General features: G+C 37.1%; 1 protein-coding gene across 1 annotated transcript in view; it reads right to left on the reverse strand.

The window, feature by feature from the left end:
• Positions 1 to 27,039, reverse strand: part of LOC127230067 (A disintegrin and metalloproteinase with thrombospondin motifs 6-like) — a gene marked incomplete at its 5' end in the record, with an annotated part of 78,149 nt that overhangs the window by 13,609 nt on the left and 37,501 nt on the right. The window contains 3 exons of the mRNA XM_051195583.1: positions 259 to 382; positions 2,042 to 2,175; positions 18,939 to 19,041. Coding sequence (XP_051051540.1) covers positions 259 to 382; positions 2,042 to 2,175; positions 18,939 to 19,041 — 361 coding nt within the window. The remainder of the gene's footprint in view (positions 1 to 258; positions 383 to 2,041; positions 2,176 to 18,938; positions 19,042 to 27,039) is intronic.

A 27,039-nucleotide genomic window follows, 5' to 3' on the forward strand; every position in this document is an offset into this window, starting at 1 on the left:
AGAACAATTTGCCTAGCATGGTCAAAGGCTTTTTTTCAGTCCTCAACAAACCTCCTCACAGAAAAGCTAAATGAAGTAAAATACGTTCCTTAAAATAGTTTCACAAAGCGACATTTAACATGTAAAAGACTGAAAGGATGGCCGTCTGGGAGAAGACACTGCTGGCCTACATAAAGGAAGTTTCCAGCATCTAAGAGAAGAAAAGCAAGACTCTTCACTACTGCAGATCACCAGAAGAAGAGTTTTCACCGTACTCACCTCCTCTGGGCAACGAGTCATTGAAGAACCCTTCAATGGCATCGCAGGTACTTCCATCCCCACCACAGACTCGGCACCTATCTTCCCTAGCATCAGATCCCAAAATATTATCACAGCCTACATGCTGAAAATAGAGAACAGTCAGTGTGTCAACAAGGGAAACTCTTGGAACCATAACTAATCAAATACATATAATGTAGCTATTTACTTGTATTTCCAGTAAAGGGAATCAAAATAGGAGATTTGTCTCATGTAATGTTATTCTCTAGCTAACATTTCTAAATAACTAAACAAAAAAGAAAATTGATTCCCTAGGCATATGACTATTTCTAAACTAAGTCTCTCTTTGATTGATAGATATCATTTTCTAACCCTTTAAAATATTGTAATGTTTAGTAATGGACTCTTTCTTTCACCCCCAGTCTAGAAAGTCAAGAGCTAGGAATGGCCTTCTGCAGGGCTACAATAAGGACTCTACTGAGCTCATCCTCTGTAGGGCTATAACAAAGGGTCCCACTGAGCTCATGCCCTGCAAGGATATAATACAGTTTTCAACTGATCCCTAGTGTGTGCCCTTCCTAGCCATGACCTCTTTCAGGAAATTGTTAGTGCTAGATGCCAATTATGAAGTTCATATCTGAGTAAGTTTTTAAAAATGAATACTTGTTTCTTGAGAGTCAAATTGGCATAAACAAAAAGGAGCTGTAAGCATGCAATTTAAGAACCTAAAATTCCACTTTTTAATTTTGTCTTTAATTTAAAAAATAAGGACATTTTTAGCATATATATATATATGGCATATATTTTGGTGCCTGAATTTGTACATTTGTAATTTAGGCATTGATACTAAATATAATTTTAAAATTGTCATTATATCTTGTTATCTAAAAACTGTTATAAAATATTTTACTTTAAGAAAAGTACCTATACAAATACACATAAGTAAATGCAAATCTCTTTTTCTCTCTTTACACACACATACACACACTTGCATACATACATATAAAAACATGTGTGCCCCACACACACATAAACTGGATCATTGAATCTAAAGGCAACTTATCAAAAGGAACCTGGAAATTATGAAGCTAAGCAAAACACTAGCTTTATCTCTTCTGTCTCAGTTTGTATCACTTAGTAATGTGCTTCTCTTCAGAGTAAAACAAGCGAAACAAGTTATGAGAACAGTGGTTTTGTGGCTTTTCTTATTATGATAAGATCCATGGATTTGATCCTACCCTTTCCAAGTCATCTGGCTAATGCAAAAGTAAATGCCGTAGTAAGACTGACTGCGTAATGAAAACCATCATAATGCTTCAAAAGGAGATAAAGTAGGTGGAACATAGCTATTTCACACTTTGAGAAAAAAATTATACTGTGAAATATATAAAGTCTTCCAGTAAGAACACATGGTAGCCACATGAAGAAAAGCTGAATTCTTATTCCCCCCTCTTTTTCTATTATTTTGTTTATAAACAGAACAGGAGAATAATGCAAATTAAAGACAAAAAATCTATACCCTTGGCAATTATTATAAATATAATTAAAATTCCAGGAGAAATCATCTTTTGCATTGTTCTATAATATGAATGGGTTGTTCTGGGCTCTGTGTGTGTGTGTGTGTGTGTGTTGTACTGTTGTCCTTCGCTGTATTTGCATTTATCTAAAATGTAGCTTTATAAAATTGAACATAGAACAGAACACAAGCCCCTATCCGAGAAAAACAAAAACAAAACGAAGTTCTTAAAGACGCCGAGACAAAGATTAGTGAAATCCACGCCACCTTGCATTCTCCGTTGATACAGATATCCAGCGAGTCAGCATTGCACTGGGTTCCGTCTATGACTGCAGGGGCCCGCTCAGTGTAGAAATTGTAACCTTCAGCCAGGCAGTTTAAAGCACAAGGTTTTACCCCACCTAGACAAATAAAACATAAGCAAAAAGAGTAGAGTGGTTCTCCTAAGGAAGAGTGACCCAATATTGTTTGTATCAAATTTACAGTTCATGTGTACACTGCCCCAGAGTGTACACTTTAATGTATAGACATGTATCACTTTTTAAAACGTAATGCTTATTTTATTGCATACACAACATAAAGGAGTACCTGCTGAGGGGCCTTGCACTTTAATCCTTTCAAGTGCACCCACTAAGTATTACAGTAGATCTTAGGTCAAATGCATCATAGTGGAAATCATTGAATATTTTTTCAAAGTATGAAAAGGGAAGAGTTTTTTTAAACATGAGCTAAGGGAATAAATTTTTAAGAGCTATGAATGATAACCTTTAGAACAAATAAGAATTCTGTTATATATTTTGCTAAATCCCATACAAGGACTCTGCTGTGTCAGGCAGCCAGGGATACACACTACTAAAACAAAACTACATCTGTACATGTCTTAAAAACATCATACTCAAAGGGGCTGGAGAATAGAGATATGAGATCAGCAAATCAATGATCATTAACTACAATATTATATTTATGTAATTTTTATTAGACTAATAAAATAAGACAATGTGAAATACAATATTAGATTTTAGTAATTAAAACAATATAGTATTTTTATGAAAAACATAATAATGGCCATTTTAATGGCTTAGAAATGTGGGGGGTGCACATGTGCCACAGTATATGTGTGTGTAGGTCAAAGGGAAACTCATGAGAGTCATTTCTCTCTTTTTACCACTTGGGTCCCAGGGATCAAACTCAGGTCATCTGGCTTGGAAACTGAGCTTTCTCGTTGCCCCAGACATGTTTATTTTAATGGTTAATATAGAAAAATAAAATCCTTGTGCCATGACTTTATAATATATTGAAAAAAGCATATATAAATGTGGTCTAACTGGAATGGAAATAGCACATGAAAAAACTATACAAATGAGTGATTACTGATTAAGGTTATGAGTTAAAATATTTTCTTTACAGCTTTATTTCCTAAGGTTTAAAACACTGGTTTTATTTCTGGTAAGGCTGACAAAATTTCTCTTTGAAGTAAAGACCATTGCTTCTAACAAAGAAAATAAAACAGATAATTAAAATTATATGACTGGGTTTCAATAAAGTTCTTAGAAACAAGGGTTCCAATGGGTGAAAGTAGGTAAAAGAAGAAAGCAAAGTGCATGCTGGGGTCAATAATAAATCAGAGCACATTCCACTAATGAGATCACTGTTATGATAAGGGTGTCCCAATATTGTCAGATTTTTTTTTAAGTCAAAATGAAAGCATAGATTCTATTCTATTTAAATGCTTCTTGTTTTTTTAGAGGCTGACAAAACGCTCTCTGTAGTATGGTTGGTACCTGATGATGGAATAGAAGCAGCCTATGTGATAATCTCTGTCTCCAAGATGGAATGATTGAAGGAGCACTGGAAATCATGAAAGTGAGAGAAACAGATGGTAGTGTGGGTTGGGAGTGGAGGTAGAGTAGCAAACCACCCCATCTGAAGTAGGACAAGCAGAACCAGGAGCCTCAACCCAAAGTGGTTGATTTTCCTATCTATTGGGGATTATTCACTGAAATAATAACCAAGTAAACCCAGAGATTTCAAGCAGGTAGGCAAATTACAACACATGAACAGAAGAAACAAGAGCAGGCAAGGATTCATGACGCCTCTAAGAGATCACAAACTCTTAATTACTAAATCTAAAGATACTGAATATAGACATGGGGATAAAAGTAAAACTACTTCTAAAAGTAATAAGTGACTTCAAGAAAACAAGCAAGAAGATGAGTCAAGAAAATCAATTCAGGATATAAGATAAGAATATTAGCAGTGTAGAAGGGAAATCTGCAACATGATTGTTAAATAAGATCCGGAAAAGAATAAATGTTAGAAAAAAAAACCTCACCAACCAAATAACACAGTGGACAGCCTCACCAATAGTCTAGCTCAAGAGAAGAAAGGCTATCAGGGATGGAAGGCAAGGCTGAGGCAATGCGATACCCCAATAGCAAACAAGAAAGAAAAACCATTATGTCTACTACATCTGAAAACTGTGGCACAAGATGAAGGGACCAAACCAAGAATGTACGTGGTCAAGGAGCCAAGATAAAAGTTTAAGTCACAGGAAACCCATTCAATAAAGTTATATCTAAAAGTTTCTCAGATTTGTGGAAAGAAATGAACATTCAAAATCAAGAGTCACTTGGAACAATAAATATGTATGACCAAGGGAGAGTCTTGCCACAACACTTTATAGTCAAAATGCTAAAACTATTAACTAAACTACTAAAAACTGTAAGGAAAAAAGCCAACAAATAAACAACATCAAAGATCTCAACAGAAACCCTAAAAGCCAGGGAAATTTCAAGCTCTGATATTAATCATTAATCAAAATTACAAATTCTTCCAAGTTATTTTATAAAATTAATGTTGAAATGAAGGTATCTCAAGATAAGCAAAAAAAAAAAAAAAAAAAAGCAATTTATCCACAACTCAGCTCTGCAGAAAATACTCAAACAAGGTGCTCAGAGGAGGAAGAAAGATTATTGTAATCATGAACAAAGAACAAATTTCATGAGAGAAATAGATTAACAAAAGGCAACTAGAAGGAAGTCAATCATGAAACACCAAGCAAATCAGCAACCCCCAACACAGAGGGAACTACAAAACACAAACAAAAAACAATAATCAAATTTAGAAAAAAGTCAACAAAATCACAGGAATTGCTACCCCCTAATAATAATAATTCTCCAATTAAAATATGAAGATTAGCATATTGGATCGAAATGCAAGATGTAATTATTTGTTGTCTATAATCGCGGGATAGAATGTAGTAGAACAGGAAGGGCTGAATGGGGAGGGAGATGAAGGGCAGGGAGGAAGAATGAGCATGGGGAGAGATTACTGACATCACTTACCTTTTCAAATGCCAGTGGCAGCATACTACTGAAAACCTTCCTAAAGCACATACATATTCATATATACAATACATTTAAAGGAGTTATACTATAATGAGGAAACAGTGTCTCCCCCAGACACCAAAGGCTATCACATGAAAAGCCCAGTGCTAGGGTGTGTTATTTACTTTTAAGTTGTTTGTCAATGAGGTCCCATAGACCCTTCAGAGATCATGACAGGCTATCGCTATTGCTCTAGATTACCCTACAGAATTTTATGGCAATATTCTAGTGCTACAAACACCATAGGGCAGGGAGAAATCAAGCTAGTACTGTCATAGAAGCTTCATTTCTACTGACCTGCTTTCATGTTAGAAAGTGCTATGTATGCTACCAGGAAAGAAAAATAAAAATAAAACTTTCCTAAATATCCACCTTGCAAGCTACAATAATGACTGACCTGGAAAGACATGCTTGCTGATGCAACATGAATATTATGAGAGTAAGCAAACTATTTTCTGATTTGACTTTAAGCCTGCACAGCAAGATGGAAAGGAAAACACAGCTAGCCATGTGTATATTATCTGATAAATCACTTCTTCAGAAATGTAAGCATGATGAAGACTTTACAAGATGTGTAAGAGCTGTGGGGCTTCATAATCACAAAACAAATCACAGAAAAAATGCCAAAGGGAGTTTTTAAAAATGAAATAAAGGGATCATAATTAGTAACATCAAAGTACAAAAACCACAGGTAAAGCTTAAGTATACTATTGAGTGCAGAATAATATTTGTACCACCATGACAGCATGCAACCACCTGTAATTCTGACATAATGGCTAGCAGGCAAAAGTATTCAAGCCATCTAGAGTTGTTACTTGTAAATAGACACTGTCGTGGTAGTTGTTACTTGTAAATAGACACTGTCTTGGTTAATCTCCATCCACTGTTTACTTGGCTGGGTTATAATCATCATGAAAGTTTGTCTCTTGGGTGGTCCAAGAAGATGTTTTCTAGAAATGTTTAACTGAGCAGGGCAGACCAGACTGAATATGGACAGCACCATGGAATGAGCTGATGTGTCAGAAAGAAGGAGAAAGCTGGGGGAATGTCAACCTTCATCTGGCTTGTGGTTTTAATAAGAATGACCCTGTAGGCTCATGTATCTGAATGCTTAGACACCAGGAAGTGTAACTCTTTCAAGATGTGGCCTTGTTGAAGGAAGTATGTCACTGTGTGTGGGGGGTTTGAGGGTTCAAAAGACCATGCCAGGCCCAGTCTCTCTCTCTGCTTCTTTCTGCCTATGAATCAGGATGCAACTCTCAGTTACTGCTCCGGCACCTGCCTGTCTGCACACTCCCCACTATGATGATAAGGGACAAATCGTCTGCAACTGTGAGCAAGCCTCTATTTAAATGCTTTCTTTTGTAAGAGGGTGCTTTGGTCATGGTGCCTCTTGACAGCAACAGAAGGTGACTAACACATCTACTTCCTAAGGACAGAATGTGCCAACTTCCACATGACCCTGCCACTGTGCTTTCCTCAAACCGCGAGCCAAAATAAATCCTTTCCTTAAATTGCTCTTATTGGGTACTTTGTGACAACAACAAGAACACTTAAAGCACACACACACATGTAAAATGTATAAATGTTGTAAAACGTGGCATTAGGAACAGAAGTCAAGAGAGTTAAAGTGTATAAATTTTCTATGTGATCAAATTTAGATTATTGGCAACTTAAAATATATCACTAATAATAAAATATTTCATGTAATATTCATGTAAAACTACAAAGCAAAAGCCTTCGTAAATACACAGAAGAAAAAATGCAAAGAAGACTTAAAAATCTATAAAACCGTCAAAATAATTGACAAATGGTGAAAGATTTTGTCACAAACATTTATTTTAAATTTAAAGCAGATGAACTTCTTTAATTAAAAGATGCATGGGAGGCTGAATGGAATTAAGACAAATTAAAAAGACTCAAGTCTATATACTGCCTACGTGTAAGCCATTTCAGATTTAGAAACACATAAACTGTAAGTGAAAACATGGAAACAGTCCATGCAAGTAGAAATCAAAAGACAGTAGTAGGAACTATGTCAAAAACCAAAGGACACTGAATAAAAAAAAAAAGTGAAGTGACAAAGGAGGAGATCATAAAACAATGCAATAGTCAATCAAGCAATTGCAGTTTACATTTGCAAATACATATACACCCACCATTGGAGCACCAATACACATAAAGCAAATGACAACAGATCTGAGACGAGAAACATACACTGTGACAATAAAAGGCGATTTTGATATTCTTCTTTCAACAATGAATAAATCAGCTACACAGAAAAGCAATGCAGAAATATTGGAGTTTAGTTTATTGTAGGCAAAATAGACACAGTACAAAACTGTGTGCAAAACATTCTTTGAGTACAAAATAGGTTAGAATAAAAAAAATTGATTAATAAATTTAAGATCAAAACAGTAGCCAGCATCTTTTTCTGGCTACCATGATTAAGTAAGACTTATGCCAGAGATAAAAGAATGGTCCAAGGTATATAGCTCAATAAATCTATCACATCACTACTAAAAAGCAAAGGACAAAAACCTCAAATGATCATCTAAATACATACAGAAAAAAATTAACAAAATGAAACCAACTTTTCATTATGAAAATTGTCAGTTAACTAGGATCAGAATGAAGGCAATTTAGCACATCAAAGGCCATCATGATAAATCCATGGCTAACAACTGAGAAAAGTTGAAGGCCTATGAGACTAAAGAGATGCCCATTCTCATCACTTCAAGTGAACACAGTACTAGAAATACTAGTCAGGAAAGAAAAGGAGGTAAAGAGCATCCTAACTGCAAAGTAAGAAAGCTGATTGTTCTCACTGTGATTAGAGAACACTAAAGATGGCGCGAAAATCCTGTCACAAATAATACACAAAAAATAGATAAAGCATTCCCAGAATTCTTAGAGCATCACAAAAGACACTGAATAGCCACAGAAATCTTGAGCAAGAATAAAGCTTGGAGAATCACACTCCCTGATCTCACATTGTATTTCAGAACTGAAGAAATCAGAGTTGTGTGGTGTTTTCTAAAACAGGCAATGTAATAATGAAACATAACAGAAGTCTGTGAAATAAATCCATGCATTCAAAGCAAGCGATCTTCAACAGATTTGTCAAGAGTGCATAAGGATAGTCTCTTAAATAAGTAGTGGTAAGAAAACCAGAAATTCACATGGAGGAAAAAAATGAAACCGTAGCCTTACCAGACACCACACACAAAATTGCCCAAAATGAATTAAAAACTTACACAGGAGACGCAAAGCTAATAAAACAACCAGAAGAGAACAAGAATAACATTCCACGACACTGGTTTTGCCAATGGATTTTATAAAAATGACACCTATAACATAGGCAATAGATACCAAAGTAAACAATTGGGTCTGCATAAAATTAAAACATCTTTTAAAACTGGGAAAGTAATCCCCCAATGGAAAAGGTATTCTGTGGAATGCTAAAAAGTATTTGCAAGGCATATATACAGTAAGGGTCAATATCCAAAATTTACTTTTTAAAAAAGGAAAATAGTAAAAACAAGAAATAACCCAGTTGAAAATTGGGCAGTTGTGTAAAATAGACATTTTCTTTTTATTCTCCAAGAAGAGATACATATGGCCCAAAGGTACTTGGGAAAGTGATTTTGTTTTTTGGTGTGTGTGGGTTTTGTTTATTTGTTTGTTTTTTGTCTTTTTGTTTTGTTTTGTTTTTTGTTTTCTTTCCACTAAGCACTAGATATACACTTGCCAAAACCACAGTGAGATGTTACCTCACAACTACTAGAAAATTATTGGTTAAAAGTCACAATATAAGAGGTGTTGGCAAGAATTTTGAGAAAAGGGAGTCTTTATACATCATTACCAGGAATGCAAGTTGGTACTGCCATAATGGAAAACATTATTGAGGTTCTTCAAAAATTAAAGGCAGCAATACATTACGTCCTAACGACTTGGCTTCTCCAAAGAAAACAGAATTACTATCTCAAAGCTATTACCACATTCCCATGTTCACTGATATATTACTTCACAAAAGCCATAATATAAAGACAACCTGAGTGTCTCTCAACAGATGACTAGATACAGAAATGGTGAGGTATACAAACAGACACAATATATTTTTTTAAACCTGAACACATATACTAGATGAATACACGAAATTCAGCCTTCCTAAAGAAATAATTCCTAACATTTGAGACAATTTGAAGAACTTACAAAACATTATGCTAAGCGAAAACCACCATGTACAGAAAGACAGTCTTGTATGATAATATCTAAGTAGAATCTAAGCAAGGGAGAAAGGTGGTTATCAAAGACTGGCTGAGATAGAAAAAGAGGGGAGATTTTTGTCAAAGGGTACAAACTTAAAAGTTTTAAGAGAAATTCTGGAAAGACTATAGTTAATAGTAATGTATGTATACTTGAAATTTGTTCCATACGTAAATTTTGATTAAGGTCTTAGGCAGTCTTATCACATATAAAAATGAAGGACTATGTGAATAGATGATATATTCACTTATAATTATTTCACACTGTATGCATGCATAAAAACATCACCTTGGTCTATATATAATTTATAAATTATTCCTCAAGGAAGCTAATGGAAAAGGAGATACCATTATTCACGAAGGAAAGAACTAAAGGGCCAGTAAGATGGCTCAATGAGTAAAGGTACTTCTTTCCTTGAGACCTGCATTTGACCCCTGCAACTCAGACTAGAAGAGAACGGACTCCCAAAAAGTTGTCCTCTGACCTCCACATAAAAGCCAATGCATGCACATAACAGCACTTGCACATACATTTACACAGTACTGAAAACAAATAACTTTTTAAAAGAGGGGACTGGAGATGACTCCTTGATTAGACTCCTGGAATCCAGTTGTAGAGAGAGAGGACTGATGAGCAAAGGGGTCAAGACCAGGCTGGAGAAACCCACAAAAACAGCTGACCTGAGCAAGTGTGAGCCCACAGAGACCAGTCTGACAGCTGGGGAACCAGCATAGGGCAGAACCAACCCCTCTGAACATGGGTGTCAGTTAGGAGGCCTGGACAGTCTATGGGTCCTCTGGTAGTGGAACAAGTATTTATTCCTAATGCACAAATGGACTTTGGGAGCCCATTCCCTATGCAGGGAGTCTCTCTCAGCCTAGATACACAGGTGAGGGCCTAGGCCCTGCTCCATATGATATGACAGATTTTGATGACCCCCCATGGGGAGAGAATGGGGGGGATGGGGTGGGGTTTGATGGGGGGCATGGGAGGACAGGAGGAAGAGGCAACTGGGATTGGTATGTAAAATAAGATTGTTTTTTATTTAAATAAAATTTATAAAAACAAGATGTAATGTAGTTAAGTAGTTTTTGGGGGGTTTTTTGTTTGGTTGGTTTATGGTTTTTCAAGACATATTGCTTTGGAGCCTGCCTTAGACCTAGCTCAGTAGACCAGGCTGGCCTCAAGCTCACCGAGATCCAACTGCTAGAAGTAGCTAAATTTTCATCAGCAAACACAGTCTTTAAGAACTACATTGTGGCCACTGTATAGTTCTAATAAATAGACCATTGACTAAGAGGGAGTTAAAATAATAAGTAAATATATATGCATCCAGGGTATAGCATCTAATTCCACTACACAGTAAATGGACCTAATAGACACTTACAGAACATTTCACCAACAGCCAGAAAATATACATTCTTATCAAAAAAGGGAACATTAGCAAGGATAGACCAACAAAAACTATTAAACTGGTAACTTATCTAATATTGCAATACATAAAATCAAAACAGAAAAGTAGCACTTTATATAGCAATAACACATTTGATAAGAAAATGCAATTATAATTACTATAGTCTTTCTCTGCATTCTCTCTTATTCTCTTTCCTGTACACACACACACAGAGAGAGAGAGAGAGAGAGAGAGGGAGAGAGAGAGAGAGAGAGAGAGAGAGAGAGAAATAGATTTAAATTATATGGTATAGGCCTGTGAGCTACAAAGCAAGACCTTGTTGCAAAAAATAAGATATATATATATATATATATATATATATATATATATATATCAACAAAGTAGGCATGATAGCAAGCAACAGTATTCCCAGTACTTTTAAGGGTGAGGTAAGGTTTGTGGTCAGCCTGAGTTACAAGCCAAGACTCTGTTTCAAACAAAACAAATGGCCAAATAACCTGATTCAAAAATGGGCAAAAGGTTAGATATCTCCCACCTTCACAAAGATAATATCTCAGTTGGAGCAGACAATTTATAAAGGGCAAAAGGTAGGAAGAATACTATACTCTGGAGAAAAGAGCTCTTCAGCGTGATGGTTAGGACTGTAATGAGTATAGCAGTGTAGTGAGGTAGTCCTTCTGTAGCACTGACCACGCCCATTGGGGGGTGGAGCGATGGGCGGAGGTGACCTGAGGAAGGAGGTCGGAGGGGGCCAGGAAGGCTCTCTTTCTGGCGTGACTCGGACAGGAGAGGATCGGGTTGAATTTCCTGGTGTTCATCTGTCTAGGTTGTAAGTTATTTCTCCCTGAATAAACATCTATTCGGCTTATTTGTTTATCCTGATCCTTATTTACCGCAATATCTGGTGTCAGAAGTGGGAAAAACTTGAAAATGGCCCTAAAAGGAGATAAGGACTTGAATAGTCCACGAATACTATCAGCTGAAGCTGAGAAGGAATTAGAATGGGTAGAAAAGAGGATACTAGAAGCACATGTGGACCGTGTGGATCCAAACCTAGACTGTATTCTGGTTATATTACCATCTAGAGAATATCCTTCAGGGATTTTGATGCAGAGAGAAGATATCATATTAGAATGGATATTCCTACCACATAAACAGAATAAAAAACTGAAAACATATATAGAAAAGATCTCTGACTTGATTATAAAAGGTAAATTAAGACTTCGTCAGCTAATAGGAAGGGACCCAGCAGAAATTATAGTACCTTTAACTAATGAGGAAATTTCTTCCTTATGGAAAGATAACGAATATTGGCAGAGAGCTTGCAGTAACTTTTTGGGAACAATTAGCAACAACTATCCCAAAACTGAGAGAATCAAATTCATAAAGAAAACGATTTGGATTCTTCCACGCATTGTAAGAAAAACACCTATTTCTGGAGTTCATACATTCTACACTGATGCAAATAAATCAGGTAAGGCAGGATATAAATCAGGAAATATTAGTAAAGTGGTTCAAAGCCCTTACAATTCTGTACAAAAGGCAGAATTGTATGCCATTCTCATGGTACTTATGGATTTTAAAGAACCCCTCAATATAGTTACTGACTCTCAATATGCAGAGAGAGTCGTTTTACACATTGAGACTGCAGAATTTATTCCTGACAATACAGAATTAACTTCATTGTTTATACAGTTACAAGATACTATCAGAAAGAGGACTCATCCTATATATATAACACACATCAGATCCCATACGGGTCTGCCAGGTCCTCTAGCACAAGGCAATGATGAAATTGATCGTTTATTGATAGGAAGTGTGCTAGAAGCCTCAGAGTTTCATAAGAAACACCACGTGAACAGCAAAGGTTTAAAAAAGGATTTTTCTATCACTTGGGAACAAGCCAAGGAAATAGTAAGGAAATGTCCTACTTGCTCATTCTATAACCAAACTCCTTTACCACCAGGCAGTAACCCTAAAGGTATAAATAGGAATGAAATATGGCAAATGGATGTGTTTCATTTTGCAGAATTTGGAAAATTAAAATATGTACATCACACTATAGATACATTTTCAGGGTTTCAGTGGGCTACTGCTCTGAGCTCTGAAAAGGCTGATTCTGTTATAACGCACCTTTTAGAGGTAATGGCCATTATGGGCATACCTGCACAAATAAAAACTGACAATGCTCCAGCATATGTCTCCAGCAAATTGAAACAGTTTTTTGAGTATTACAAGATAAAGCACATAACTGGTATACCACACAATCCTACAGGACAAGCAGTGGTTGAGAGATCCAATCGTACTTTAAAAGAAATGCTCCATAAACAGGCAGGAGGAACCAAAACACCCAAACACAGATTACATAATGCTTTATTAACATTAAACTTTCTTAATGCTGATGAAAAAGGAAAAACAGCTGCAGAAAGACACTGGACAATAGAAAAAACTTCTGAACTAAATCAGCCAGTGTATTTCAAGGATGTACTGACCTCAGAATGGAAAGCAGGATATGTGTTACGTTGGGGTAGGGGTTTTGCATTTGTATCTACAGGAGAAGAAAAACTATGGATACCATCTAAGTTAATCAAGATCCGAGTTGAACAAGAGAAGCACCTTAATGAAGAGAAATGACAAGTCATCCAACAAACTAGGTCCTATGAGGTGTGCGGAGGCCTCTCAAAGGTAGGGGAAGTGTTCTGTTCTTGTTTTTACAGGAAAACAGAGAAAACCTATCATCAAACAGCCAAAAGACACTGAACATGTAGGTGCCTACAGAAGAGAAGACAGCTCTTCAGAAACAATCACTTAAGGAAGCAGAATCTGATATATGGTAAAAAAAAAAAAAAAAAAAAAAAAAATATTTAATTGTAGTAAACTACTTCTATATAGAAATCTATTTCTCTCTATTATCTAGTATTCCTGAAGTCCCAAATTTTGTAAACCAATGCTGGCTTTGGAGTTGGATTTGGCTTTCCTTCTCTAAATTCAAGCATGTTGTTAAGATTAAATTCATGGTTTCTGCCTTAAATCAAGAAGCCAATTGGTGTAAGGCAGAAGAAACAAAATCTGGGGACTCATATCTTATGCAATTTTCTCTCTGAAATCCTAATTTTCTCACATACTTTTAATGCTTATTGTTGTCTTTCCCTAATGCATACCTTAAAACTTGAAAATTTTACTTTAATATTGATGTGTAACTTTTCCACAAGGAATAATAACGATTCCTAACAGCAGTCTTTGAACTTTCCGGAAAGAAGATGGGGCCCCACATCATCATTTCCACTTGACTCAACCTGATGCATCGTAACTACAAACATCACCCTAAAACCGGTTTGAGACTGTTTTGCTCGAGACAACTCATGACTAGCTAGCTGTAATGGTGCACCTTTTTATTACACCCTGGCCAGTTTCAAATAGAACTACAGTCAAGAATTTTCTGCCACACAGTGACTAACTACATATGTCACAGCCAGTTCTGTTGAGAAATTTGGTTGCTAAAAATTTTCTTCCTACAGGATCCATTGGAGCAATCATCGTCCCATTTCAGCAGGAAGTAATCTTAATATGACTACGCCCCCTTTCCCTACCCTTGGAAATTTGGGATAATAGTCATCGTCTTTGGGTTGGTTTTAGTTATTTGGGATTGGGTGATGCTTACACTCGGGTTTATCTTTTAGACAGGAATAGGGAATGGTGGGTAAAGGTATGGTTTAGATGGGATATAAGTAGATTAGCCTATTTCCTTGAGAATTTGAGTTTGAATGAGATAGTATTTTACAGCTTACATTGTTATGCATTCCTATGTGGTAAGCTATGTAAAATTAAGTTTATATTTTGTTATATTGTGTTAAATGTTTCCACTTATAATATTTATGCACATTATTTTTTACCATATTCTATGTATGTATACTTTTCTTGTGTTCAAGACATTTTGTATATTGATACAATTTGGGATATTTATCTTGCTGCCCTTTATAGTTCTACCTCTTGTCTTGACACTTATACTCTACCTCTATTTTAGGGATTTACATGTAGGTATATGTAAATAGTTATATTGTTTAAGTATTTGTTCCTGCTTTACTCAGGAAAGTTTTAATCAGTCTTTTTAGCTAAGTTCCCGAGTATTACAGATTATCTTCACTCACATTTCCTGTACCTATGAGATTAGTCAGATATAGATGCTTAATCTTCAATCCTTCATAGACATGCAGAACATGGCATTTAAATGTTTTAATATTAGTACTCCTTTGACATGAGACACTGTTGCTCCTGACAGCACCGTGCATTTTCCCGAAAATATGTTGGACACTGTTGTTGCTCCTGCTGGAGTTCAATCTCGCCTCAGCTAATGGCCTGTTGGGCATAGAATTGCCCCCACCTTGACCACTGATTTGGACATGCAGTCCTATGTGCTTGCAGGAGACAAATATAGAAGACTGCTTGACCTTGCCAAGTCAGGGTAAGACAGCCATTCTATTTCCCTGCTGTTGTTGTGGTCTGTCAAGTTCTCTTGGCCTTAGCCAAATCTGGGTGTACCAACGTCGCTGTGAGACCTAGGGTGACTGTTCAGGTGGCTTGCTGTTTCTGTCCTTGCTGCACCGTTTTGGAAGTTGTCCATCCGCATTTCCTGTCTACTCTAGTATTGTTATTTTCCTTCTCAGGTCTTGATGAGGTTGAAGATTAAACTATCACAACTATTATTCTCTCTTCCTAGTTAGATATATTAGGTACTAGACTTACGTTTTCCAGCTTAGGACAACTCTATTGTAAACTCCATTATGCCCTCACCCTAGGACTAGATATGTAGGTCATTTTGTTCTCGATTTTCCTTTTCTTAGAGCACACTTGTTATTCACTGTTTTGTATATAGTTTTGTATTAAGCCTAAATCTTTTCTTTAGACTAAAAGGGGAATTGTAGTGAGGTAGTCCTTCTGTAGCACTGACCACGCCCATTGGGGGGTGGAGCGATGGGCGGAGGTGACCTGAGGAAGGAGGTCGGAGGGGGCCAGGAAGGCTCTCTTTCTGGCGTGACTCGGACAGGAGAGGATCGGGTTGAATTTCCTGGTGTTCATCTGTCTAGGTTGTAAGTTATTTCTCCCTGAATAAACATCTATTCGGCTTATTTGTTTATCCTGATCCTTATTTACCGCAATATAGCAGTTATGAAAAATAGAATGGAAGTGCCTTGAACAAGAAGTAGGAACATGGCAAAAAGGCAATAATGTTAATATTGTGTGTGTTCAAAGGAGCTGAGATGCTTGCATCAAAGATACATCTGCACACATGCTGATCGCAGCACTACTCCCTACAGCCAACAAAAGGAGTCAGTGAAGATGCCTGCCAATGGATGACTGGAGTAAACTTGATGGAATATTATTCAGCCATGGAAAGAATTAAGAACATTCTTTGTAATCATACTGATGGAACTAGAAAACATTATATGGGGTAAAATAAGACAGGTGGGCAAAGGAAGATGCCACATGTTCTCATTCACCTATGAAAGAGAAGAAAGTTGATCACCCTGAATGAACAATAGTCACTATAAGACAGAAGTAAATGGGCAAGAGAAATGGAGGAAAGCTGGATAACAGATGCCAAAATTTGACTGAGTAGGAGGAATCAATTTTCCTATTCTATGTAAGACAACTATAGTCTATGACAATTTGTCATATTCCTCAAAATAATTAGAGAAGAATTTGAAGGCCCCCTACATATAATAGTGTGTGCTGTCAGCCACCCTGATAAGATAAACAAATTCCTGAAATGACCGTACTGCACCACATAAGTATAAGTAAATATCAATTAAAAATCAAAATAATTAATAATAGATTTAAAAGGTAAACAATTTTGAGGGAAAGATATATAAACAACAACAATATAAAACTGGCTAAGTACATTAAAGAAAGCTCAACAAATCATCTAAAAATGCTGGTTATGGTGTTGGAGTACATAACTCTCAGATGCTCTTGGTGAGAATTTAATATGGTACAATCATTTTTTTTAAACATCAGGCAATTTCTTTTAAAACTCAACTCTCATTTGTGCTATGGCATAGAATTTCACCCCTGCTCATTCACTCAAGAGAAATGGAAACATGCTCATAAAAGACCTGAACAAAACATTCATACCAGCCTGGTCACGTATAACAAATGAAAACTAAAACCAGCCCAGGTCTCCATATGCATCAGAAGTCAAAACAAAGTAATTACTACAGAAGAATACTATTCACCAATAAAAAAGATTAAACTACTGCATATCGCAACATGGAAAATATAAAAGCAATGGCTAAAAGAAAGTCTTACAGAAATTGTAATGGGCAAGAATATATGAAGTTCTTGGGCAGGCATAACTAAACTAGGCAAGAAAAATGAGCAATGGTTACCTCTTGAAGAGATGACCGAATGTGAAGAACTATGAAGACTGTTTTGGGACTAAACATTTATGTCCTTTCCAAATGTTTATTGTTCAAAGTTGAAAAGCCCGATATGGTAGTATTTGAAGATGGAGCCTTGAAAAAGCAACTGGGCCATGATAATTAGGCCCTTATTAATTGGATTAGTGTCAGGACCTTCTCCCTCTTGAGTCATAGTAGGTACAATGAGAAGATGGTAGTCCGCAACTCAGAAAAGGGCCCTCCTTAGAATTCACCCCTGCAGGCACCCTGATCTTTGGTTTCCAGCTTGCAAAACTAAGAGCAGTCAATGCCTGTAGCTTAAGAATGTTAGTCTATGAAAAAGTTAAATCTCTGAACCAGTAAGGACTAGGGTAATTTTGGAGGTAATGGCGACATTCTGTATCTTGCTCAGGCTTCATGGGTATGTGCAGCTGGCAAAATTCAGAGAGAACATAGTTAAGATATGTGCACCATCTCATTGCCCATATTCTTATGGCAAAAGAAAAAGTAAGCAAACAACTGAATGATGGTCAATGGTACAAATGCCAAAGCATTCAGAAGAAAACAGCTACAGATTAATTTAAAATGCATCAAAACCGGCACGATTAATAAGTGGCTAGAGAGGTGAGCGTATATATGCATAACAAAATGATAATAGTAAAATATCGGCGGTCAGTGCACAGTGTTACGCTCAAAACACTTTTAAAAAGTACTCTGGTCTTGTGTAATTTTAAAGCAAGATTTTATAAAACAATGCTTTTAATAGTACCTTAAGAATTTCTACACAACAAAATGTAGTTTATGTTTTGAAAATTAAAAACCTCATCTGCTAATGACAAATATTAGTCTTTGATACATGTCCAAGTTAAGCAGCAAAAATGCTTTCAGATAAGGAAAAACATTTAATCTTGTCAGGCACAGTGGCACACAATTGCAAATCCAGCACCCAGGAAGCTTAGTTCAATTGGAGAATAAGTTTGAGGCCAGCCTGCACTACATAGCAAAAAAAAAAAAAAAAAAAAATCTGTCTCAAGAACAAAGAACAATCAAACAAACAACAAAAACCTAACCTCGAACAAAACTTAAGCTGTGGCCAGTAAGTTAGATCAATGGGTACAGAAGTTGGCCACCAAGTCTTTTGGACCTGAGTTCAGTCCCTAGACTCCTCCCTCGATATCCACTCAAGAGTCCTGGGGCATCCTGTGTTCATGTGTGCACATACAGTAGCTTCTAAAAAGCAAACCAAACAATACAACTTCAGAAAGATCACTAGCCTTTGACTAAGGGAAGGAAATAAACAGATTTCTTTTTCTCTTTAGAATTCATAAAGTTGATTTATGTAGGCATGCTTTTCAGGGGATAATTACAAATATTCAATGATTATAACTTATCCCAGGAAAGACTCAAGCAGAGCTCATATTTTTATGTGACTACATACTTCCTAGGAATTTTTTTTAGCTTGCTAAAGAGAATGTTTTTAAAATATATTTTTAATAAACTGTAAACTATTGCATATAAACTATCACAGGGAAGCAAAATATGAGACTTATAAAATAACATAAGCGTTTTCTTGCTTTGACCAGCAAACACTAATTCTAACCTACATGTCCATGAAGGTCTGCATGTGTATATTTACACACTCTTAGATATGCAAAGCTCTCAAGCAGGAGTGCTCTGCCGGCCGGGTTATACATTACCTCCAGTATAGGGTTTCCAGTTATAATGCTTTCCCCGGAAAGGCATATTGTCAAAGTCTGCACACTGTTTTTCTCGAAAATCTCGGGAACCCAAAGGGCATGGCTAAAATAAAATAAAATCATAAATGGTACCATTGTTGTAAAATACCAAAACCAAGGGACAGTGTCCCTAAAATTTGTATTTACTGACCACCACCCTATCTCCTCTGGGTATCCTCTGACTTTTGTTTTACCATTTTATAATAAAGACTCACACTGAGGTGTCTGAGTCTTAAGTCTAAGTGAGAAGAAATTATTGCAGTGACTTAAACTAAGTGCTAGAAAGTTGCCGTGGAACTTTACATCATACCTCCTTACAGAGACACTCAGAAACCAGACAAGAACCTAGAACACAAGACCCTTGGTAACAGTGTCTGAAACCCAGGTGCCGAGGCTCACTGCAGGTTTACCTGAAGCACTGAGATGGAGAGTACTGAGCCAGCATCTAGCTTGTAAATTGCCATTTGCATCCCCCACCACTACAGATGCTCCCTGATGAAAACCAGAAGTTGACCTGGGGAAAATGCTAGGATTCAACTCCAAGCGCCTTCAAATTCAAGAGGTTTGGACTTATTAAAATGTAAATTTCACCTTTTAATATCACCGAAAATGAAATGATAAATTGGTACCAAATGTGCCCGTTTTTAAGGGGAAAGGAAATGGTACAGAAACAATAACTGGTTATAAAAGTTTGGAATGTTTCTTTTACCTGAAAATTTTAAAGAGAAAATCCTACCAGTCTAACTAGGTCTCAATTAGAAATGTCACAGTCATCCTTTATTCAGATCTAAGTACACAAAGATTGAAAGTATAACATCTCATGGAGTGTTTGAGCAATAGGACACTCTGATTTATCTTTTCGATTTCTATTGCATTGTAGCACTTAAAAATAAAAAAGCTATAAATTTCAAAACACTAAGAAAACTTTCCACTTAAACACAGAACAGAGTATATCATGAAAGAACAAAATGGGAAGAGGGTAATTTTGGAAATCCAACCCAGGGCTCTGTAGATGCTGGGTAATAACAGTATGTCACTGAACCACATCCCCAGTCCTGGAAATACTTAGCTCAGGATAAATGACAAGTGAGGTATAGGCATCCTCACAGACAGTCTTGAGAACTTTCCCCTAGACATCTCCCCTAGACATTTACCTTTGCTTTGTACACTGTCCAAGATCAGTAACTAATAGTAAATTTCTATGAAATGTGTAAAAATAATAGGCCATGCTGTACAAATATTTACATGACTGTTATTACTTACTACAGGCTATGGCTCAAAATTTTTAGCATATTAAGTCCAAAACTTCAGAATTGAAAATAGTGGCAGAAGCTGTACATAATGCTATGAGCCCAAATCTTAAAATATACTCAATGCAGTGAAATACTCCATCAATTCCAAACCTAAGGCTTCTTTCTGTGTAATTACTCTTTTGCCTACTTTTAGCAAGTATATCATTCTATTCTTGCAAACCCTTATTTTCAATATTTGCTAGTATTTGGATCTTTGGAATACTGACATTGGACATTGCTACATGACATTGTCATCTACAACGTTCGTGGTCAAGAACCATACAATCAAACTACAAACAGTCAAAACCTGCAAGAAAAAAAAAAAAAAAAAAAAAAAAAAAACCTCACAATGTTTTAAATGTTTATGATTTGGGGAGGGCATATTCATAGTTCTTATTGATTACATATGTCTGATAAATAATATGGTTGGACATAATAAGGAATGTTTTCTAACCTAGTTTTCCTTTTTTAAATACTAATTTTTATTTGTAATTGAGTTTATGTGTTTAAGGGTACAAGAGAATATGCACATGAGTGTAGGCAAACATGAAGGCCAGCAGAGGGCGCCTGATCCCCTAGAGCTACAGTTACAGGTGGTTGTGAGTCACCCAACATGGGTTTTGGAATTGTATTTAGGTCCTCTGCAAGAACAGCCCATGATCTTAACCACTGGGCCAGCTCCCTGGTCCCTTTCTTAGCTATTTTCAAAGACTCTTTCATGAGAGCTAAAGTTGTCTGTCAGTGGTTCCCAAGCACCAAATATGTTCTTAAAGCAAATACCAATTTCAAAAATATATGTAATTTGAACTATAGATACAAGTTTTCACCTAAAACAGTTTAAACCACTTAGAAGTTTATCCAAGCACAGTTTTTAATCTAGTTGAAAAGACCAGATTGAGGTGGAAAAGTACATAACTATTTCAGGAAATATAAATAGCAAACAATAATGTCTTACAGCTTGTCTACAGGTGCTGCATGTGTGAAAGACCAATATGCCATGTAATAAGTTATGAAAGCAAACTTTGACTTTGTCCCAAAGTATTACAATTGAGATAGTTAAGACAGGAAAAGGGCCTGGAGAGATTGTTAAGACTGTGTTGGGAGGATTATTGAAAGGGAAGCCAAGTAAAGCTATGCAGGCAGGAAAGAAGAGATTATTTGTACTGAATGGTAGACACGGCCATCCTATACCAAAGTCAGGAACTGTACAGAAACACAAGGAGAAACAATAGGTCTCACACAAACACCAGTATAAAGCTCTGAGTTCACACATTAAGGCACTCATTGAATGCAAAATTAAAGCTGCTGCTTTCCAGTATTTCCTGGGGACCCTTTAAAACAGAAGAAAAACCAATAGTCAAAAATGGAAGCTGATGTTTAATGAAGCACTTGGGTGACATGACATGAAGTTTCTTACCTATTCCTTTCTTCTGAGTGCCTCTCCTAGGGTCAGCTACAATAAAATTAAAATCATTGTTGTAAATGTCGCTTAACTAGTTCTAAGTACACTATGACAGACTTCAGAGATCTTTAGGTGTGTTAGCTAGTTAATCCCTAACAACACACTCATGAAGTAATCATAATCATTTTACAATGAAAGAACTGAAGTACAGAAAGGTAGAGTGGTCATGTCGGGCCCCAACGGATGTATTTACAAAAAGAAGAGACAGGTCAGATTTGATAAGTTTTTGAGCCAGGACAGAATAGTATCTGTCAAGAACTGATGTGAGAGGAGATGCAGTACCATTTGAACAGATACTTAGGCTTTATCTACAATTACCCATCCTCAGAAGGACAGACAAACACTTTTCAGAGGGCTACAACTGTTAGCAACTTCCTTACTTTCCATCAAACTTGCCATCTTACAACTAAGTGGTTTTTATTCTTTCTTCTGAATGGATGGATACTAAGCAAATCTTCCTAGCCTGAATGATACCCAGGCCTTGATAAGTTTCTTTTATGTACAAACTAATTACCCAAGTTACCAAGATTGGTAACTTGGCCTAGGATTACTTAACAAGTATTTAAAATTGTATAATATGTATCAGATATAACCTGGGCTTTGGGGGTAGAGGGAAAAAGAAATCCCCGCTTTCATGAAACTTGCTGTAGTTTGGCATGAGAGCATGATGAAGATGGGAAGAGGGAAGTTGATTGAATCACTGAGGGAGTGTGGAAAGAAACTGAGAGGCCTGCAAGTACAAATGCCTGCAGGTGGAATTATTGCTGCATTCACAGAACAGAGTGCAGGGCTAAGAAGGTCTGGATAGGACTGTTTCCATGTCTTTGTTTCTAGATGTTCTGTTTTCAGTTCTCTCCTGAGAATGCTCTGAATTTGTGAAGAGTAAATATAAGCTAAGCAGGAATCACATTTGTTAGTTTGGAGATGACCAAAGAGTAAATAAAGGAAGTAATTTCTGGAAGAAATTTGTAAAACCTATTTTGTTTAATTTTCTTTAATCGAGAGTTTAATGTGTAGTATTTTTTTAGGTGACTTAAGGATGGTAATATCTATACTGTCCTAAAGCCAGTACAGAAAACAATGTGAACACTAACCAAGCATCCTCTTCCCAAACAAGGAGAGCCCTATGGATCCAAGAGCAATTCCACAGATCTCAGCCTCCAGGGTTTGTATTTTCAAATTAAAAACAATAACAACACATTCTTATCACCATTTTTCCAGATAGGTAGGCATTAACACATCTTATAAACTATATTGTACTTTCAACTATTTGGATAGATAATCTTACCTTTTGCCTAAACTCAACATATCTTATTGGTAGATCAATCTAGAAAGAAGGCTAATCCACTGACTGGGTGTAAAAATTGCTACACAGAGGAGTTTCAGTGCTTGCTAACAAACTTGGATGTGGCATTCCTATTACAAGACTTTAATCCTGGCTCTGTCTCAAGGAAGAGGGTAACCTTGGCAAATTCTAAATCTCTTTACGTCTTTCTTTCATTTGTAAAATACGTCCCAATGCCCTAATCTCGAAGAAAAAATGCATCCCAAATGCATGTCTTACTGGACACTGAGTGAGAATGGGCTAAGAATGGAACATTTCTTTCCCCTTTCCTCGCCAGACCCTGAAGGAAACTGGCAGAGAGGACAGCATCGACTTCTGCATCATCAGAGATAAGCAGGGAAGCTGCTCAACTCTCTTGTGTTACTACTTTCCTACATTTTACAAGTCCCGTCTTTCTGCCTACACGCCCAGTACACACATGCTTCACTCTTCCCATGCTTGACCAGCTTTCAACACTCTCAGAGGCTTCCTTCTTCAGGAGAGCAACATACTCTGCTTCAAACTCAAATGCTACTCTACTTAGCAAGCTGTACATTTGACAAGTTAGTGTGAAGCATGAACACGCTTGATCGCCTAGCCAGACAGACACCTTTGTGTATATTACACAAAGATATGGTATGGGCTAATAGAGGTCTAGCTTCTGGATTTCTCTTCACAAAATCTCCAACTCCCCAATTACCACATTCTATCTTCCTGTTGAACTAATGTGGTCCAGACATAGGAACTTCCAAAATTAAATGTGATAGTCGCATATAGGGAGTGTGAAGGAGAATGGTAACCATAGGGTCCTACATTGGAATGCTTATTTCCCAGGTTGTGGAACTGTTGGGAGAGGATTTGGAGGTGTAGCCTTTGTTGGAGAAAGTATGTTACTGGGCCTCTGTCTCTCTGTCACTCTCTTCAAATATTTCTAAGTTTCTTTGTTTTATTAATTTTAAATAAAAAAACAATCTTATTTTACATACCAATCCTAGTTCCCTCCCTGCCCCTGTCCTTCCACTCCCCCCACCTTCTCCCTGTCCCATCCCCCATCCATTCCCCAGGGAGGGTGAGGCCTCCCATGGGGTATCATCAAAATCTGTCACATATTTGGAGCAGGACTGAAGCCCTACTTCCCAGCCCTCTACCCCCATATCTAGGCTGAGAGTATCCCTCCATAGGAAATGGGCTCCGAAAGCCCATTCATGCACTAGGGGTAAATACTGGTTCCACTGCTAGCAGCCCCATAGACTGCCCAAGCCCCCCAACTGACACCCAAGTTCAAGGGGCCTAGTTCAGTCTTATGCGGGTTTCCCAGACAAGATCTCCTGAGTAAATTGGGATCATGGGGAGAGGGAAAGGGGAGGTAAGAGAAAGAGCAGGGGAGAAGGGGCAGGGGAGGAGAACATGAGGGATCATAAAGGTTGAGTTGGGGGGAGGACAGAGAAGGAGAGCAAGGAAAGAGATACCTTGATTGAAGGAGCCATTATGGGCTTAACGAGAAACCTGGCACTAGGGAGATCTCCAGGAATCCACAAGGATGACACCAACTAACAATCTAAGCAACAGTGGAGAGGCTACCTTAAATGTCCTTTCCCGATAATGAGATTGATGACTACCTTAAATTCTATCCTAGAGCCTTCTTCCGGTAGTTGATGGAAGCAGAAGCAGAGACTCAAAGCTAAACACTGAGCCAAACTCCTGGAATCCAGTTGTAGAGAGGGAGGAGTGATGAGCAAAGGGGTCAAGACCATGCTGAGGACAGCCACAGAGACAGCTGACCTGAACAAGTGGGATTCTAAGATTCTGTTAACTCAGATAAGGTAAGCTCTCAGCAACTGCTTCGATGTGTTGTTGGCCTGCCTTCTGACATGTTCTCTACCATGTTAGTCATGAGCTCTAATCCTCTGCTCCAAATCAAGCATCTTATGTTATGTTTCCTTGGTCATGGTGTCTTGTCACAGCAATGGAAAAGTAAAACATTGTCTTACTCAAGTCTCACTTTAATTTTTCAATTACATGTGTTCATGTGTGCATGCGTGTGCGCGTGCGTGCGTGCGTGCGTGTGTGTGTGTGTGTGTGTGTGTGTGTGTGTGAGTGCATACTCTCCTGCACATGAGCATGCAGTTTCATGCATCTGGGTGGGCACAGTCCAGTTATATCTCACATGTGGAGGGCAGAGGATAACTTGCAGGAGTCTGCTCTCTTTCCACCATGTAAGTACTAGAGAGCTAATTCAAGTTGCCAGGTATAATGGCAAGTGTCTTTACTTTGTGAGCATTCTTGCTAGCTAGCTCAGACTTCATTTTAATACAATTTTCTCCTTATGTAGTTTCCAGGTGGTTTTTGAAGCTGTTGCATGTTTTTATTTCTAGTAGTTTCGATATTCATTCAATATTCATTTGTGGTGCTGAGCAGAAACTCATGGCCTTATTCACGCAAGGTAAAGGTTGGCACTGAGCTACATTCTCCTTTGAAAGGAACGAAAGACTGATAACCTAGATTTTTCAAATTGAAACCTAGCAATAAATTTTGTTATCATAATCTTACATGCAAGCTTTTCAAACAAAAATGATCACTTCACTATGTGCTCTGAATTTAAAATACCTATTTATAAGAGAATTTTTCCCTAAGTATAATAAAAAGTTTAAGAAACACACATATGCTTTGTGATATTTAAGTCTTAAATAAAATATATCTTAGTTATTTACCTTTTAAGAACTAGAAGTCTCTTAAAAACAAAATACATCTCTCTTTAAAGGTTAATCCCTACTTCTGGAGACATACTATACACCTAAAATTGCACGCACACACACAATGTATATTGGATAGATTTCTAAGAAAAAAACTAGTTGGCACATGTCTATTTTCTAGCTATAATGTGGGGCACAGCTACAGCACTGATATTTAGTGGATCAACTCTGCGTTGTCATCACTTACCCTGCACATCTCTCCCTGGGGACAAGAGCTGTAGTGTCAGAATGCTCTCAGCTGTCTGGTTCTGCTGCAGAGTAAGGTTAGACTAGAAGGGACACAATGTCACAAGGAACCATGGGCTCCAGGGAAGCCTGTTCTGCCACATTTCCTCCTAAGGCTCCATCCCAATCAGCAGTCCCGTGCTGTACTGGATCACTTCCATTGTGCTAGCCCACTACTGAGGCTTAGTCTCCTCATTTAAAAAATATGTGGAGAATAGTTGCCCTTCCTCATAAAAGTGATTTGAAGATCGATACAGTTATTTATAAATGAAACTACATCAAAATCCACAGTCATAGACATAATAATAGCTACACTCAGTTGACTTGTCTATTTGGTAATAGAAATAGCTCTGAGATGATTTATGCACATTAGAGCTTTCAATTCTCAAAAACCTTGCAAGTTTGGGATAGTTATGTGCTATTATTTAGAAGCTGACAGAAGTTTGGTGAGATTAGGTGGCCTGCCAAAGTCAGAAAAGTAGAGTCAGGACTCAAATTCAAGTCAATTTCACTACCAAGTGGACATTTTTTTTTTCCTATCACAATTCTAGCTCCAAATACATGCTATAATTTTCCTATCTATACAACCAAGACAACAATATTATTTAAGATTTAGGCAAGGAACCAAGAGAAGAAAAGAAAAGTGAATAAGAACATATCAAACTTACTGAGAATATACCCAAATCCACTACACAATTTATACTGGATGTTAGGACAGATCATAGAAGACGGGACCACTCATGTCAGACTGCTGTTGCACACTGAGTGCACAAAGGAGGTAGAGAAGATGGTTATGAAATTAAGAAGATGTGAATTTCTACTCCAGGAGCTTAGGCATGTCACCAGTAAGTCTATTCCAGTCTTGGGTGACAATAACTCACAAATAACAAAGAATAAGAAAAACAAAGGAAACTCTTTTTAGAAATATAGGTAAGTCTTTTCCATGCCCCCTAATATGTTTCATTTAAAGAAATATTTAAAACACTTTATGTAAAATTTGGTTCAT

This window comes from Phodopus roborovskii, unplaced genomic scaffold (genome assembly GCF_943737965.1).
Source record: "Phodopus roborovskii unplaced genomic scaffold, PHOROB, whole genome shotgun sequence".
Classification (NCBI taxonomy): domain Eukaryota; kingdom Metazoa; phylum Chordata; class Mammalia; order Rodentia; family Cricetidae; genus Phodopus; species Phodopus roborovskii.